The 19,453-nt window shown below is 33.7% G+C and overlaps 1 protein-coding gene across 47 annotated transcripts in view; it reads left to right on the forward strand.

Annotated features, from left to right (window-relative positions):
- The window catches only part of RBFOX1 (RNA binding fox-1 homolog 1), a 2,817,840-nt gene that overhangs the window by 2,699,468 nt on the left and 98,919 nt on the right, over positions 1 to 19,453 (forward strand). For all 47 annotated transcript variants that reach the window (XM_056804034.1, XM_056804033.1, XM_056804032.1 and 44 more), the window contains one exon: positions 6,548 to 6,601. In XM_056804034.1, the coding sequence (XP_056660012.1) occupies positions 6,548 to 6,601 (54 nt within the window). The remainder of the gene's footprint in view (positions 1 to 6,547; positions 6,602 to 19,453) is intronic.

Here is a 19,453-nt window from a genome sequence, read left to right on the forward strand (position 1 = left end):
CTACTATTTCTCTCTTTGCCTCAACTTACCTTTGATGACATGGGCCATTAAAGGGCCATTTCAGTTATAGAAGGAGGCAATCCAGTACTGAAGTAAATCAGCCTTTTAAAGAACATATTGTATAGTTTCCTAAATGTGTTTTTTAAATGGTTTTATGTGTGAATATTCTTTAGAAGTTTGTGATTTTCACTGTGGGAGTAGAAACACTGAAGAAAAACAACTACTTAATTACATGGGTCGAGGGGGATATGATTGGGGATGTAGACTCTAAAGGAACATCCTAGTGCAAACATCAACAACATGGAAATAGGTTCTGATCAAGGACACATGCAATACCCAGTGGAATTGCACGTTGGCTACCGGAAGGATTGGGAGGAGGAGGGAGGGAAAGAATATGATTCTTATAACCAAGTAATAATGTTCTAAATTGACTAAATAAAATTAAAATAAATAAATACAAATTAAAAAAGAAGTTTGTGATTTTCCCCATCCACTCTTTTTTTTTTTGCTTCATCATTGTTTTTGAGGATCCTGTATAAGGAGGAGGAGGTTACTTGGTAATAAATACCAGAACACGTATAACAGACTAAGTAACTGCTGCTTATAACAATTGATCACATGAAGGATTTTTTTAAAGGCCTTCCTGGCATTTAGCTGGGTCACAAATCTAAACTCAGTTGTTCCAGTATCATGAACACCTCAAGTAGTAGAGCAGTGATGGGCAACCTTTTGAGCTTGGTGTGTCAAAATTCGCCAAAAAACCAAGCATAACTCGGGTGGTGGGTCACTTCAAGAAAAACAAAAAGTCAGCATGCAGGCCCATACTTCTCTGTATGTAGCCACATGTGGCCACGTGTCATCAAAAATTGCCGGCACACGTGTCATAGGTTCACCATCATGGTCGTAGAGGGACCATTATTGTAATTTATGAAGCAGCAGTGATTGTTATATATATACACAACATCTTTGAATTCTGTGATTTGATACAACTCTTCTTATGCTGTTTTAATTGAGGGAATAATACAGTTTGTTGCTATAATAATAAATAACCAATAAAAAACTACTTCCATATTCTAGGTGACTGTAAGGGAGACCATGGAATTTATTTGTAAGGACAAGTAATGGATATATTCCATTCATCTCTATCTCTTTTGACTTTTGTCATTTATTTGGCCACCATAGGATAACATATAACAATAATCTTCCTTATAGAAGGCCTTCTGCTATAAAAATTAACCCCTTAGTCTCAAAAGATGAAGAATATAAGGATAATAATGAGGTATATGATTTCATTGATATAGTTAGGAGATTTCCCAAGTGAGGAAACTCTCTACCAATGTAGGTCAGCAACTTCTTTGTAATTTGTAGTTTTAGTTTTTGTTAGATTCTGAGAAGTTAAGGGACTTGTCCAATGCCATAGTAAGTATATGTCAAATAAGGGATTTGCAGTCAGCTTTTTCTAACTCAAAGGTTAGCTCTATCCATTAATCCGTTGTGCTTTAAGAGCATTATACAATTAAAATTTATGAAATTTGGGGTCATAAGAATAGGTGAGCATATGAGGGTGTTCTTGAAAGACAGAGCATCCCTGGAAGATTAAGGAGGTAGTTTTGAGGCAAATAGTAGCTAATTTGTGAAAAATGTTTTGACTTAAATTTGTATAAATGAGAAAATACTAAAAAATGATATTTTATTTTTATTTCTACTGCTATATAGACCAAAATGGAGCTTTTGCCCATATTAGGGGTTAGCAATAGGACTGCACAATGGATTTCCCCCTCAGTCAGTGGTGATTATTCGCCTTTATAAGTTGCCACTCCTTCATTTACTTCTTAGCATGAAGAGATAGTAAAAGAATAATAAGAGGAACATGAATTAACTCTTGGCTAACCTAAGTTTTAGAGTAATATAACTTAAACTTTTACAGGACATAGTACATATGTTTTCCTGTTTAAAGTTTCTAATTTGTCTGTATACCTGAATGGTTTTAGCCAGGAAAAAGTCCAGCTTTTTCCATTTTTTCTGGTGTGTTCATTTTTAACATTTTCCCTTAGTACTTGTCCTAATATAATTAAAAACCAAGCTTACTATCCAGCTGTCCCTTGAACATGTATAAGTAGCATTCACATTCCAGCATATATTCATTTATTTGAACAGTAATAGAATGCCATATAAAACATTTGTAAATGCATATATAGGATATCTCTGTTCCAGCAACTTAAAACGATACATACATTGATTAATTTTTTCCCCAAATATAGATATGCCTTTTCAGAACTCTTTTAGAGGTGGTTAAAATGAAGCTTTTTTTTTTTTTTGCAAACTGAGAGGAAAATCACAAAATAAGCCTTTTTCTTGAAGTGTTGTGGCTATACAGATCTTGCCTATTGAATGGCACACCAATAACCTGTCTGAGTCTCAGAAGCAGAGCCTTAGATCATAATGGCTTAAGTCTCCACTCCATTGCTTTAGCATGCCTGGGGCCCTGGGATGTTGGGAGCTGTGGGCTTTTGTCAGCTGTTTTTCTTTGGTTGTAAGCTTCATTGTTTGGTTTAATGTCCTTGATCAAAATCTCTAAATTTGGAAGGCCTAGGGAAATACACTAACAGGCTGAGAAATTAAAAATGGCAGCAATCTCTGGGATCATCTTGTCCACATTCCTGACATTGTAAGATCATTGCGTTTTGCATGGCTGTCCCAAGGGCTTCTTCCAAGTTTGTGAGATAGTTATATGGGCCATGTATTCATTTGCATGAAATTTGCATAGCATTTCTATAGGTGTGTATCTTTTCAGAAACATTTCCCGCACCAAACTCTATCAAATTCTATCTTCTTGAAAGTTTATTTCTTTTCCTTTTTTTTCCCTTGCCATCCATCTATACCATACCCCTACACCAGATATCCAGCATAGATCATGTCAGTGGTTGCTGGAAAGAGATAGGGAACCTGTGAAAAGATGACAAGGATGATGTTGGCCTTCCAAAATATACCCGTTGGGCTATAGAGCTCCAATTCTTTTTAATTAGGACTGTGTATTCCAAATACTTAGTCTCCAGAGGAAAAAAATACTTTTTGGGAGCTTTTATGTTTTTATATATTTATACTTTATATATATATTTATTTATCTATTTTACAACATATTTATGTATATTTTCTATATATGTATACTTTATATATAGTTATACTTTTTATATTTGAGCTTTTACAGTTAAAATGTATTATATAAGCACACCCCCATTTTCCCCATACTCCATGCACACCATCTTGAGGAAGGGAACAATGATAGGGAGAACAGTGACACTAAGAAAGATGTCTACTAAGACGTGAACAATAACACCTACTGGGGAGATTTTCTTGCTCCTCCTCCTACACCAGGGTTTCCTGGCAGCTCTTTGCTCAGGAGAAGTCAGTTCTCATCACACTTGATTAACCCTCGCAGTTATGGGCTAGCACAGACCTCTCTGACAAGACAGAGTAAAGTTTAATTGCTGTTATTTTCATGATGAATGAAGCCTTCCTCATGCTGGCTTCAAAAAAGTTAAACATTCCAGCCCTGAGAACAGAGAACAGGAAGAAAATGAGGTATGGGGGGAGGGGGCAGTAATTCAGCTCTGGGCATCAATTGGGATCCCGAAAGAATTTTTTTCCCCTTAGATAAAATGAGAAGCTGTTAATATAACTTACGATCTTAGAGAGCTCCATCAACCAGAGCTGGCAGGTCCAAAATTCATTCAAATTGTTCATCATCTAGTATACTGTGATCAATGGACTCTGAATAATTGGTATCCATTGGCAGTACCTTTAGTGGAACTTTTTCATTTAGGGGCACAGTTTAATACTGTCCTAGAAAAAACAAATGAAAGTGAATTTTATAAATTTGCCAGGCTAAATCCAGACCTTCCTACTTGCCCAGATCCAGAAAAAAAAAAACCTAGCCAGAATAAATAGGACACCTGAACCCCAAACCAATCATACAGATATGCCCCAAGACTATCCCTATAACAAGTCATTGTAAAAGTGGCAGCTGCATTTAGGCTAAAGTTCGTGGTTATCTATTTCACATTTTTTTTCATTAATTGAAATCTTGAGGCCAGAAAGTACATGTTTTCTATTCCAGACATCCAGTTCTTTCACTTACTTATATAAGTGCCCGTTGAGTGGAATGATTTTATTTGTTACAAAGGATCCCTTCCTTTTCTTGAATCAAAATCTACCTGCCTGTAATTTTTTTAGTTAAAGATAAACTTAACAAGAACCCAAATAGTTCCCCTGCCTTATCTTCATTAAGCAGCTTTGATTTCTCAACCTTGAACACATCTTGAATACCTGCTGACATTCCATAGGACCACAGAAGCTGGGAGCTGGAAAAGCCCTCACTGGTCATTTCATTCTACCCCTTAATGTCAGCTACAAAACTTCCTTGATATTTGACTTCTCAGAACCTCAGCATCCCCATATCTGTCAGATAGAGATAACAGTCTTCTGCATAAAGTCTAAAATAAATGTGACTTTTGTACCCTTGTACTTGTGCTACTTTTCACCCATAATCTCTGTTCCCTAGGACTTTAGTTACCTAATCTGAAACTAAAGATGTTGTTTGTATTAGATCAAAATGTATGATCCTGTGAATCTTTTCACTCCAAAATCCAGAGTTCCTTTGGCACCCCAGGTTATCTCTCTTAGATATAATTCTGATCCTTTTTTGAGGGCTAGCATTGAAGGCATTGATATGCCATTAATCTTAATAATAAAAATATTAGCCTTACTTTAAGAAATTCTTTACAAATATCTCATTTCATCTTCACAACAACACTAGCTGGTTATCTCCATATTACAAATGAGTAAACTGAGGCAGGCAGTTTAATTGACTTACCCAGTGTGATACAACTACTAAGTATCTAAGACAGAATTTGAACTCAAGGATTCCTACCCAGAAATATTTAAAACATTGATTTTTAAAATGAGCAGAGTTTTTATTTTATGACACCATGAAGTTCTAAGATATAAAGTTTATCTTTTGTGTATTTTCTTTTGGAATACAGAATTTTGAACACCTCTCTGCATTAGCAGACTTTCCTTCTGAATGGTTGTAACAACAACAAAAAAAGATGGTCACCTCTACTTGTTTATGAGCTTCTCTCAAATTAGCTAAGCACATTCTTGGAGGTTGGACATCTAGTCCATCATCAGGCCTGTACTTAAAACCTTCCCATTGTGGGGTCTGAGCTTGTTTATCACTACTATAACATTTGAGAACCCAAGGTCACCTGCTGGCTATTCTGAGTGATATTATTTTAGAGGATTCTTAATTCTGGGTTGGATTTGGAAATCCCAATTATTAAAAATTTATCAAAAGGAGATCCGGAATATATTATTATATAGATGGGGATGCAAACAATTAGAGGTGTCATGACTTTAAGTCTGAATTTTTTTTAACTTAGACTAGAATTCATCTTAAAGTATGTCATTTTTTTCACAGAATGGCTAGAAAACATTTATTAAGTAAATAAAGGCTCTAGACTAGATTATTTGGGATAGAAAACCACACCCAATCTCAAGATTTCAATAAATGAAAAAATGTAAATATCAAATATCAATATTTTTAAAGTATTCTGATAATTGAATATGCTGCCTTATTGATTGCTATCATAGCAAATATACTTGGCTAATCAATTTTTAAAGAATTTGAAAATATCACAATCGATTCACACTAAAATTGTACAAAGCATCCTTCCCATTGGTAATTTAAAAGACCTTTCAGGAAATGAGACAGACTGAGGGGTCACTGCCAGTTATTATTGGAAAATATTGCAAAAAATTCTACTATTTATGATTGTATGAAAAGTTGTACTTTGCAAATATTTTTGAAGAAAAGAATGATAAAGATGTTAATTATTTATATCAATAAATAAGATCTATACTTATAAATAAATAATACATAGTTATAAATAGTAAATTATTTATAAAAAGAATATAATTTTATTATGGTGATTCCAAGTAGAGGCCTTTAAAACATGTTTACTTAAGAAGCATTTTCTTTCCAGTTCATTTTCAGGAACATTTCAAAAAGATGCTCAGAAGTTTTAGTTGCAATATTTTGCTTTTTCATACAATATCACAAGAGGCACATAAGAACACCAGTATGCTTTTTTCACATTAATATTTTTGTAAATTTCTTTTAATCACCAAAAAAGATATTATTGCTACCACCTTAAGTTCATATAATGCTTTGTAGTTTATACAGCTCAGTTAAGTATCTCATCTCATCCTTAAAACAACTCTGTAAGGTAGTCAGTTAACCAAGCAATACTATATTCACTTTATAGAGGGAGAAAATTAGAGCCTCAAACATTAAATGATTAGCCCAACTTCACAGAGATGTTAAGTTGAAAGGACAGGATTTGAACTTATTTTTTGGACCTTCTTATTATGCCACTCTGTATGTTCATTGTTAAAAAGTTGTGAAAATATAGTTAATGGGTTTAAGTGTATGATGTTTTATTCCTTGTTATGAGAGTGTTAATGATCTACTTTTTATGTTTTTTAGGCTGGAAATTGAATCCAGTTGTGGGTGCAGTCTATAGTCCTGAATTCTATGCAGGTAAGAACATCTCTGAGCATGACAATGTCTTTTTGTTTTTTTCTGAATTTTTTCAGTTTGTGTAGCCTGCCAACATGAGAGGAATTTATAGAATGGACTGAATAAATGAATACTTATGTTGATAAATTTTGAATTATTCTTTGAGGAAAACCAAAAATATTTAGAATTACATAAATAATAAAGAAAGACTCATTCATTTAAGATATGGGGGTAAGTATGGGGGATTCTACCCTTAAACATCATTGATTTTTCCTGAATGAAACACATCCACTTTTTCAATACCCAATTGGAAAAATGTAATCTGTAATTATTTTTCTTCAATATGCATACATGTGTAAGCCATATACTTTTTATTGAGTTTATATTACACTATTATTGGCAGAGCAAAAGGGATAATTAAGTTAGTTAATCTGTACAATTCAAGCATGAGGTGCTGATGAAACTTCTACTTCAAAAAGGATTTGATTAATCCAAAGGTTCTTCTACTGTCTTTCTCCTTGGATCAGTTATACTTGGTGACTACTCCTTTGTCCACTTTGGCATCCTGTAAGAGAAACTGAATGACATAAAGAATTTCCTTACATGCAGGAAGTCCATTCTGCCACATAATGGCTGGGTAACCCCTAATTTATCTCCTTAATATTCTGAGTAATATTCCAAGAACAAAAAGTTGCAGAGGGGTTGCTGACTTGTATTAGTAAAGGAATTTCCTCTTCTTCAAGATTTCTTTATTAGTAAGATCACAGATTGTGACCCTATCCTATATACTTATATGTGAGAAGGTTTTTTTTAAGATTGTTTTTAATTAGTAAAGAATACATATGCACATGAATATATGTAGCTATCTATATAGGGATGAAGTAAATAAATGTATATTTCTGATATTTTATGAATGTATATAAAGTAGAAGAAGGGTGGAGATAGTAGATATTTGGGCTTTGATTATGTGCCAAACACATGGATTCAAAACAAAAACAAATATCTATGCAGATATTTGGGGCATTTAATGCCCATTATCTGGAGTTGGATGTAGATTTTTCAGTTTTCATCTGTGTGTTTGATGAACTATAGACCCAGCCCTTGGGGCCATCAATTCTGTTTGTGAACAGCTGTGGGGAATGTTTCAGTGGGAAATCAAGTCTAAGATACTGAGAATTAAATTTTTAATTATCCATGGATTTCAGCCTTCCATGTTCTCCCAATGCACCATTTTTGCAGAAAATTGAGAGATCTGTTACAAATAAACTGTTCTACTAAGTATCTTTCTTCAGAGGTGAAAGTGTCTAGTTTTGCCAGTTAATTCTTGTAGCTGAAGAGTAGGAAACATTTTTTATGTGTGCTTACTGTAGTATGCAGAGATTTGTAGCCATTACAGGGACATACTTTCCCCTCTCCCTTTGAAGAATGCTTTCACTCAGGGGCCCAAGTGGCAGCTTAATAGTGGCATTTCAAACAATAGGTTTCAAGCAACAGGTAAGACATGACATTTATATAAAATTGAGAGTAGTTAGAAACCAGGAATACAAGTAGGTTTCGGTCCTAAGTGTCTTCTGCTTTTTTCTAAATATTATAGTCACAAAAAATAATCAGTAAGTGGAGGAATTGGGATATGTGTTAATTTGGAAGAAAGTAGATTTTTTTCCTAGTCTCAAATATATGTTGACTACAGTTATTAGTCACAGTCAAAAAATGATCAAATGTCAATTTTTTTAAAAAGCCTTTATGTATATTTGCCTGCCAAGATAAAGACTCACAGTTCTTTTAGGGTAAGGGTTCTAAAGTTACATGTAACATGAACACTCCATTTCAACAATCTCCTGCTATATAGACCTCAACCCATAAAATTATGACACATTTTAAAAGTTTTAAGAAAAAATTAAAATATCGTTGTCTCCTAAAACTTGAGATCACCTCATTTCTTTGCACTGCATCATGATTAATGTAGTTAAACTTATGAAGAAAAAGTAATAAACAGTTCTCAAGATATTTCCAACCAGAAAAACACTGAAAAACTTGAAGTTCAATTTTCTGTTTTACATGAAAGTTTTGTTTCAGATTCAAGCAGACTTCTTTAGTCTTCTTCCCGCTACTTGCTTTAGGATACCAAATATTAGGAACATTAGGATGAAAAGTCAAAGGCCTCTGCTCTGGATGTATACCTGCATGTATATGTGTAGTTCTCTGTGTTTGTGTAGACACAACTTATGACTTTCAAAAGTTTGGGAAAGGTTGGAAGAAGAATCCACTTTAAAGCATTTTCTAACTTCAAAAGATTTCTAATTTATTTAAAATAGAACAAAATTTTTATATTTTAGTCTTCATATATGTACAAAGGTAAAAACACATGCACATAAAGTGTGTATCCAAACACTTATGCACTTAGAATGCTATTCAAAAGGACAACTGTTCAAATACAGCGAGCATCTACCTCTATGTTCATGAATTGATGTTCAATAGTTTAGATGTTCCTTACCATAGAGAGAGATTCTATCAGCAATGTTGAATGTATTAAAGAGAGGCTGTGACAATGATTTGATTTGGGCATTTAGCAATTCAAACCAGAATCTTCATGAAAAAGAAAGTTGGAATCATTAGTCATTTCTGTATGTATGATTTTTTATTAATGATGACTATAATAATATTCCCATAGTATAATTATTGATTTTCAAAGCTTATGCAGAATTAACGACCCAGCCTCCAATTGTCTTTCAGAATAGGGCATGAAGGGTTCACATATTTTGTAAAATAAAATCAATATTTTCAATCTCTCCTAAAGGTAATTTTCCTAATTTAGTAGACTTTTTCCTAACATTTATTTTCTCTTTTAATTATAAAATGGCAGGTTATTGATTTTTGTATATAACCTCTTGAAGTCCCCAATGCATTTTTATTGCAGGGTGGGGTTAGGGAGAGCCATTGCACTTCTTAATGAGAACCTTTAATTACTAGCTCAACAGTATTAATTTTGTTTGATGAATTATGACATGATTTCTCCTACCGTGCAAAAGACATTTTTAGGAAGCTTTTATGAAAGAGACTTTCCAAGGGTGCCTTTCTGAACTCTGATCTAGAATTTACATACCCATAATTAAAAAAATATATATATCCAGTGCCCATTTTCAGAAATTTATATACATAATCACTGTATTCCATAAACAAATCTGAAATCTGTCCAGAGATTGGTGGGCTTTTTTTCACATTAAGCTAAACAGCATTGATTTAAAAAAAAAAATCTAATCAATCCTGAAGCCATAGGGATAACCAGACCAGTGAGCAGTGAAATAGTGACACTTACAACTACTATCTCCTTGGAGATCTTTGACATTTTTTTCCATGTTTTCTGACCATTTTCTTCTTTAGTTTGGAGAGACCATTGTTAAGAGTTTGGAATATGTGGAACCACCAGCAACACTGAAGTTATTTTGCTTTATTATTGTTGTTTCAAAAGCATTCCTATGAAAGTGTCTCTACAGGGCTAATACCAAAGAATCTATGGTAAATAAGAGAAGTTCTTTTTTTCAGTAATAAATTATGAAAAATTTGGCCACTTCAGATATGTAGGTGCGATTTCTACAAAGAAACTGTTGATTTAAAGCACCTTTAATCTTCCTAAATAAGTAAAAACAAAACAAACTACGAGGTTACACAAAGCTGTCAAGATGGTGCTGATGTATGGAAAATTCACCAGTTTCTCAATTGCTGGTGAAGACACATGCTGCAAGGCTTAACCGCATTGTATATCATATCTGCCAACTCATTTCTGTGATTAAATATTCCATCAGTGAGGCTATAAGGCGGTAAAGCTTAACAAGATTCATAAGATGCACCACTTGAATACACATAACTCACTTCCTAGGATGGAGAGCACCCCGCGTGCAAAAGAAAATTAGAATTGAGTTAAATTACTCTATAAGACAAGATCAATAGAGAAAGGAAAGATCTTCTAATGCAATGCAAATCTAAGATATAGTTATGTCCTGACAACGAGAAGGAGACAATTAAAGTCAAAAGTGGAGGAATGTAGAGTAAATCAACTCTAAAACCTTGAAGATAATGGTAAACAGTGGACCTGGTGACATTATTATTATTGGCATTTCCCCCCCTGAGTGTATACTCAAAAAGCAAAACAAATTAAAAGAAAAAAAAATCTGGTGTTAGAAAAACACATGACAAGTTCGAATAGGGAATGTGTGAGACTAAACAGGGATGGATACCTAACAGTGTCTGTGTTTGTAAGTCAAATGAGTAATAACAGCAGGAAGTGTATTTTTCTTCAGTTATCTGAATGGAGCTCTTTCCACCTCTCTCTTGGTTTGGAGACAGTTGCATTTGGAGGAAATTAGATCATCAAGAAATAAGATATCTTTAAGGTGTTGATAAAAATTGCCTTTAACTTAAAATTTTGGATTTTAGGCAAAGTGAATGTGTCATCATTAGGTTGAGATTTGTTTGTTAGTGTTGTAGTAGTGGATATCTGATTCCCCTTTACCTTTTTGAAAATTAAGGATAACATTAAGGATAAACTTTTAGCAAGTTGCCATACTTTCCCTACACATCTGCTTTCAAAGCCTAGAATTTGCTGAGTAAAGCCTAGTAACTCGTTTTACGGTTTCAAAGGCAATCATAAAACCAAAAACAATCACAATAAACCAAAATACAATAAAAGAGATTCTGGTATCAAGTAATACCATTTGTAGAGAAGAACTGAACCTATCACATTTTGTGATCAAGAGTTCCAATTTTCTTGCTGTATCATCTGTGTATGTCCCTGGGCATGTAATTCATTTGTGCCTTTCCTGTTCACTCAAAGGTCTAGGCTTCACCTTGCTATCTGAGCCTTCCATTCCTAAAGAATATCTCCTGAAGTTTTACCCTCAAATTTGACTTTTGGAAACCATTGAGGACAATGTTTTGTTTTTACATGTAGTGTTTTATGGAATTTACAAGTGTCTGGTTTAAATATGATGCACACAGGGTGAACAAGAAGATACAAATTCATGTCCCAAGTGCACAGGGTTTTAAACTGGAAATTTTCCACTTCATAGACATTTTTCTGTACATCTGCTTCTCATTGTCTCAGTTTGGGGTAGGATTTAGTTTGTTTCACTTCCTTTCTTTCCTTCCTCCCCCTCCATCTTATTGATCTTCCATTTTTCTCACATTAAACCTTGAAAATTCTGATCACTGCCTCGTTCATTTCCAAATCTGAGAGCTAGGGTTCCTCTCAATTGATTCGTGGGATAGTTTTAGTGCTTGTTTATACTCTGCTGTTTCCTAAAGAAAAGTAGAAAAGCTTACTGCTGCCAAAGAAATTTATCTGATAACCTCTAATCAAGGGATGACGGCTTAGCTATGTGATCTCATCCCCTTTTTTGCAATCAGTTTAAACAAGAATCAAATGCTTGATATGTACACACCCACCATTTTTGGAAGCAGGCGCTTTTTGCACCTCTGCCTCTTAGGCTTGAAAATCATCAATGACTTTTGCTAATAGCAAGCCACCACATTCTTTATTGCTATCCTAGGTTCTCTTCCAGCTAGCTAGAATTATTCTTTATCATTTGTAATTGTATTTCAGTGCATCCTTAAAACATCTACTCCACGCCTTCCCTAGGGTTTGGTCAGCCTCAGCTCACCTTACATATACTAGCTACTTTGAAATTCCTACTTCACCCATTCACTGAGAAGTTGCAATGGGAACAGGAACTATTAGACTGGCTAATAATGCAAGGGAATGGGATATTTTGGTTAAATTAATATTCTGGTTAATTGTCAGTACAGAGAAAAATGTACCTTCTGACATTTTCAGTTTTTTAAATGAAGCATAGGAGAAACTTAGGATAGGAGAGGGAGGAAGGATAATTTGTTTAAAATACATCACCAATATTTACCCTTTAGATCAGAATTCCAGTTCCAATTCTGCCCCTCAATGTGTGACCAGTCACTGAATGTTTTTGGTACTCTTCTCTCTCCTATAAAATTAGGATGTTTGACTAAATGTATTCTAAGGCCCCTTCCACTGTGATTTATAACGCCATATTTCTCTTGTAGATCATTAATTTTCAAACAACTCAAAAATATTTTTAAAAGACTAATTAACATACTCTATGGTGGGTGACAGTGCTTGTTGATGATAGAGATTTGCATTAAACAGAACGTCAAAGAAACCTATCCTTGCTATAACTTTTGATAAGTTAGTCAGTCTTTTATACAGTTCTGAATAGCTGGAGTAAAGATTATCCTGATTAGATTAAATTGCTCAGTAGGTTAGAAGTACTTGCCAGAAATATCACAAGTCTTGTAGTTGTGTCAAGAAGGTTGTACATGACGACTACTTCCTCAACTTTGAGCTAGGGCTGAAGCTTCATGCCTGACTCTGTCAGCTTCTAAAAGGACACAGGCTGTCCTGACTCATGTTTCAACTTCTTTGTCAATCAGCATCTACATCATTAGAGATCATGCTCCCTGGATAGAATTCCATAAGTATTTTTCAGATTCTAATTTTCAGTGTCTGTATTCGGCTGCCTGGATAGTTTTCCTTGCAACATCACTTCAATTCTTCATCATTTAATCAAGTCAGTCAATCATTCAGTACTAGTGATGGAAATAAAAGCAAAAACACTATTTGTCCCTTGCTCTGGCCCACTACCTAAAGAAGACCTTTCTTCTCTGCCTCTACATACATACATACATACTCACATGCGTATGTACATAGGTGTTTTGTCCAATGATTTGAAGTATGTATCTGGATAAGGATTGGATCTTTGTCCAATGAAAGGTGATTTCATTGTTAGATGAGGGAACTCTCTCTACCAATATAAGTTAGCACTTTTCTACAATTAGCAGCCTTAGTGGTTGCCTGAGGCATGGAGAATTTAAATGACTTGTTTAGGATTTTTGTCCCAGAAGCAAGACTGAAACCCATCTTGGTTGGTTCTGATGGCCACCTCCTGATCCCTTCTGCCATTATTTCATGTGTATATTTGGGTATATGTTTCTCCAGGAATCTTGAAGATGATTTCATTCATTCAATCTTTTGATGTAGAATAATTTTCTTAAACACAAGAATAGAGTCTTGAATGAGTTCTGTATCCCATGATGCATCTTTTGGTAGAATATACTCATTGTACAAATAGGCAAAAATTGAACCTTTCCCACAACTGTGACCCTCTCCATTGGTATGGAGGAAATGGATTAAAAGTGATACCATATTGCACATGATTGGAAAATATTTAAAGAAAAAAAATTTTAAATATACTTTATTAATGGACAAGGCTATGGAATATAACTCTAATTTGACTTCCAATTCATTAAATACTCGTATTTATTGTATAATTCAATATTTCAATTACATAATTTTTGCTTGCTTGCTTGATTGATTGCATTATACATGAAAATTTAAAGAAAAATAAAATTTCATTAGCACATCTGCTAATTGTTTCAAATACTTTCAGGGCATTAATTAGAAAAAATCTCTAAGTATTTGGTAATCAGACTAGAAGATAAATCCTGATTTGTAAGATTCTGTAGCTGACTATACAAACCCTCTAAAACTGGATCTTTGGGCATTTTGTTGAAAGTATGTTAAACTTTAGGCCAAGTTAAAATAATGGTAGGGAAGGGAGATACTGAGAGAATATTAGAAAAGAAATTAAGGTTTCTGAGCTTACAAATTATTTTTAAATATCCATTTTTCCCTCCTAGAAACCTCTCAGCAATATTCATATATGCACAGAAGTCCCCAATAACATTTATACAAGAAATATAGTATCTATAGAAAATATATACTATGATGTTCTTCTATTAAGTAGTTATAAGAAACTATAGGACTCTGTTAGATTTGTTGTTGATGAGCTTTAAAGTTAACAGAAACATTTCATCGAGGATATTGTACATTATATACTAAGTTTCTGTTATAAAGAGGAAAATATAGTTTTTAAATTGATATAAAAAGAATCTTTCAAAAATAATTCAGTGAAGTCCTAGCATGTAACAGTAATTTTGAGGAAGCCATATATTGCTTCTTTATGTTTATAGGTCCAAAGAAACAGGTCAGAGCCAGTATTTACTTTATATGCTCATCTGAGGAAAAAATCTGTGGCTCTTTAGCTCAATTTGTGAGAATGCAGTGATAATGGGGCAAAGGCTATGGGATCAACCCATCCTTGCTTTACTTTGTTTCATTCATGGCTGTGGATTGTAACCTTCACCTGGCTTCCCATCTCTTCAATGTATGCTTTTGGTTCAGAGTGGGGATCAGAAGAATGCAAATTCATTAGTATATATCTATGAGCTCTGCAAAGGAAGACACTCAGCTGCTATGTCCTATTGTTGTTAGCTCGTGAACTATATATTCCAATATCCTGAGGATTATTGTGTAGAAAGCTCAAAATAATGACCATAATAATACTTAATAAAGGTCAAATAGATAGTTTTCTTACTATAAAAAACAGTGACTGATAGATAGATAGAAATTAACCACTAACAAAGACAGGTCAGGTTGTAGCTCTACTTGTCCACAGCATATGGTCAAGTTAAATGTAATTTAAGTGAAGTTTTATATTTAATTCCAAGACTGTTATGAAATCTGACTGCTGGAGTGAGGGACTGGAGTCCATATCCAAGAGCAAAGCATAGAGATTTTGTTTTGTTGTTTTTATTTGCTGTGCAATTCAATTGAATGTCATTTTGTTTTCGAAGATTTTTTTCCTTTTACCAATTAGGGTATTCGTCCTTGTAAATTTATAGTAGACCATTATTAGCTCAAGCGATTAAGTCATTATGTAAATATAGACAAATTAGCCAAATATTGTGTAATATCCTTTATGTTAATTATACAGAGATACTCATATTCACAGAATAGGGAAAAAACTGTAACAGGGTTTAAAAAAATGTAGTGCTAAAGTACTAACATACAAATGGCAAAACCCTACTTAGATTAACAGCATTGATGACAGTTAATGCATTTCTAAAACTTCTATGGAACTGTTACAACCCATTACAGTCGAAATATTGGTTTATGAAAAATTAATAAAGTCAGTAGAAAATGGAATTCAGCATCTGTACTAGCGATTTACACCAAAAGAATCATCCAGAATTAATTATGCCTTATGCTACATTATAATGAGTTTTTCATTAAAATGTATACCATTATGGAAACTAAACAAGGATTATTCAAAGAATAATGCCAAAGGCTGTTATTTTTTGAGAGATTAAATTAGTTAATGGGTTATACATTTAAATCTGGTACAAGGTTAATTGACATGCATTTATCATTGTGTTAAACTTGGCATAATTTAAAAGAAATGTATATCCCAATATCACAAATATTTAGCCTGGGACACATGTGGATTGGTTTGTGTGTTTTTATGGTATAGAAGGATATATAGTACAATGAAGGTTAAATCCATTTCCTGTTAAAATCATTGCTTTCAGACACTTTATCATTTCTCAAAAATTATTGTCATTGTCTGAAAAATTAAATACTTATTTTTAGCTATCTGGGGAGATTCGTGTTGGGAGGAGATTTTTAAAAAACAAATCAACACAATTTAAAAAGAAATGTACATAAATATATTATCCACTTTGACTAGAAAATGAAATCTTCAAATCAGGGCCAGATGACTTCTTCAGACGTTGTTTGTTAAGGGAATCTTGTGCTGTTGTGTGTTGAATTTTATATACATATATATATATATATATCATATAGCCACTAAGTTTCCTTTCAACTCTGATTCTTGGACTACTGGATTAAAAAATTAAATCTACAAGACAGAGAAGATAGGATTTTTGCTTAGAAAATAGAAAAAATTTAAATAGAAATTTCATTCAGAATAGAAATCCCGCCAGCCTTCAATTCCTTCATTCCTTCGATTCATCCAAACCCAGATTGATGCCAAGTGATATGAAATGATAGACAGGGAAAAGTACTTTAAGGGAGGTTATCGATCATATTTAGACATCCAGGTTCTCAAGTGTTTTCTTTTAGCTATAATTGGTACCACTGATATAAAGGCCCATACCATTTGGGTGGAAGATACTAAAAAAATCCACTTCAATGTTTTTCTTTTATAATTTGTTTTCCCTTGAAGAAGCAATGAAATAAATTTTTTTTAAAAGCATCAATGTTCATGATGGAGGATATTTGGCCTGGCTATGCCAGTCAAATTATTCAAAATTGCCATTTTTGTCTTTAACATCATCACCTTAATCAACTAAACTGTTGTATCCTAATTGTTGCCAGTAGTCTTTTTTTTTTAATGAAAGATAAAATTCAGTCCAGTGTATCTTTGCAAGACCTTAGAGATCCCGTAAGGAGCTCTTAAAGATATAGGTATGATTCACTAGGAATTTCCCTGTATATTCTCATCAACATTGTGAATTAGTGTAAACATTCAGCCTCCTGAGAATTATTAAAGTGTGCATAGCTATACTGAGAGAGGCTTCTAATTATCATTCATAGGTTGAAGAGCTTATTAAATATAGTTATGAAAAGATCAAAATTAATAAATAGCCACATTTTAGGCTGCTTTTCTAGTTCTCCAAGTTTAATTTTTGCTCATGAGGTAATAGAATGTCTCTTATCTACCCTTACAAAATAAATTGGAGGAAAAAATTATACAAATGATAAAAAAACCCCTAATCATTTTAATGAATCATTTAAATACAAAGAACCTCTACCTTCTTGCATTTCAAAAGAGATGATTGATTAAAAAAAATTTCATTCACCCAGAACTCTTACTGAAATAAATGGAAGTATTTATCAATCTAGTATCATTCCCCAAAGCTCATTTTCTATCAAATCATAGGATGTTAATGTTAATGTTAGGAAAAACCTCTCATTTTTCTGATAAAGGAACTATAGCCCAGAGAAGTCAAATAAATTGACTGAGGTCATAGAAATGAGACAGCAGCAAGTTATTCACTATGAACAGATTGCTAAGGTTGGATCGTTGTTACTTGGGTGGCTTTTAGACAATGTTTAATTATAAAAGCTGACACACTAGGGCTATCAAATACATTTGTTCAGCAAAATAGAAACCAGCACTGATAAGGACAAAATAGAAAAGGCCAAGGGTTACCTCCTTATGGAAAATGGGAAGGCTCCAGGGGATGTCAAACCTGTGATCCACTGACCCCCACTCTCCCACATTAACCTTCATCACAGGAACTCCTTTAGTTTCAAAGGATTCCATATTCATTCAAAACCAAAGAGATCCCTAAAACCCCACCAGGCAGCTGTTGTTTTTTTTTTCTTTAGTCAGCCATAGGACCCAATTAGTTCAACATTAAGATGGTTAGCTAAGTAATATAGTAAGAAACTTAATATGTTTTCACACTTACCTTCTTTCTGTCTTTCCATATTCAAGTATGGATTCTAAGACAAAAAAGCAATAAAGGGCTAGGCATTTGGAATTAAAAGATTTACCCAAGATCACACAGCTAGGAAGTGCCATGATTGTTAATATTTTTGGTTTACATGTAATTGAGAAAAATAAAATTAAATGCAAATAAAATAAAAGATTAAAGAAAAGAAACAATAAAATAATCTCCGCACAAATGTAAGACATTCTTTCACAAATATAGACAGTTTGTTAGTAGGGAGAATGAGAACACATAAGAAATCACACATAAGCAGCACAGGTGACAAATCTATGGGACAAGGCAGCTTACATGTCTGTGGGGCCCCAGATTTCTTGCAGTGAGGACATCATCCTGCTTTCCCTTCTGGGGTGTGTGACTATACTCTACTTAATAATAATAGTACCTGCTGAATAATAGTACATCCTTCAATGGGCAAGGATAAATGAGATGATATTTGTAAAGGCTTTTGCTAACCTTAAAAGTGCTATATAAAGGCTGATTGTTATTATTATTATTATTTCTTTTCCCTTCCACCTTCTATTTGGGTCATCGTGATAACTGGTTATGTGTATATAATCTCTACTAAATTGTTACTTTCTGGTCTTGTTACCCAGCTGGTCTTGTGATATCTCTGTTGAACATGTGGCTCAAATGGTCTTGTAGTCTCAGCTAAGCATTGCTCTCAGAGAGATCAAGTCTATAAACTATATTGAGATGCTCCCTGGTACTGTCTTCTGGACTCATTTCTTCAGTTTCATTCTGCTAGAGCATAAAAGTTGGAATTTTTTCTGAGGGCAAACTCACAGATCTTTAGTCATAGCCAACAAACCCAGCTAAAAAACTCAAGCAAAATGACCTCCAGGGTAAGTTTAGATTTTTTTTTCTGACCCCACTGTCTGAGTGAATAGAAAATTCTTCTTTTGTAGATTACTATATAATTTAAGCCTAGAGTCTCTTAGATATGGTCAGACTCTTCCAGAATTTAGCATACAAATGAATGAACCAGAACAAAAAAGTAAACTAAGTCATTGTTTTCCTTCCATCTAATCCAGGTTCCTGTCTCTGTTGCACATACCTGTCAGTAAATATTTATTTTTGCTATACTTTGCTACCAAAAATCCTCAGCCTCTCAAAAACAATTCGATGGAATAGCTAGAGTTTGATCTGTCTATTCATCTGCTGCCATTGTAAAGGTCCACAGTACCAAATTATAACTATATTTTAACTAAACCATTTAAATGAATACTATTACTAACATTCATACATAAATTCAGTGGTTATAAAGCACTTTCTAAGTATTTCACTTCATCTTCACCCAGCCTCTGACAAGTGGGTATTATTATTATTATCCCAATTTTACAGATGAAGAAACTGAGGCAGACATTAGGTAAAGTTCACACAGCTTGTAAGTGTCAGAAACGTGACTTGGAACTTGGGTCTTCTTGACTCTGGGTCCAGCACTCTATCCAGTGAACCATGTAACTGACT

Source organism: Monodelphis domestica, chromosome 7 (genome assembly GCF_027887165.1).
Source record: "Monodelphis domestica isolate mMonDom1 chromosome 7, mMonDom1.pri, whole genome shotgun sequence".
In the NCBI taxonomy this organism is placed as follows: Eukaryota; Metazoa; Chordata; class Mammalia; order Didelphimorphia; family Didelphidae; genus Monodelphis; species Monodelphis domestica.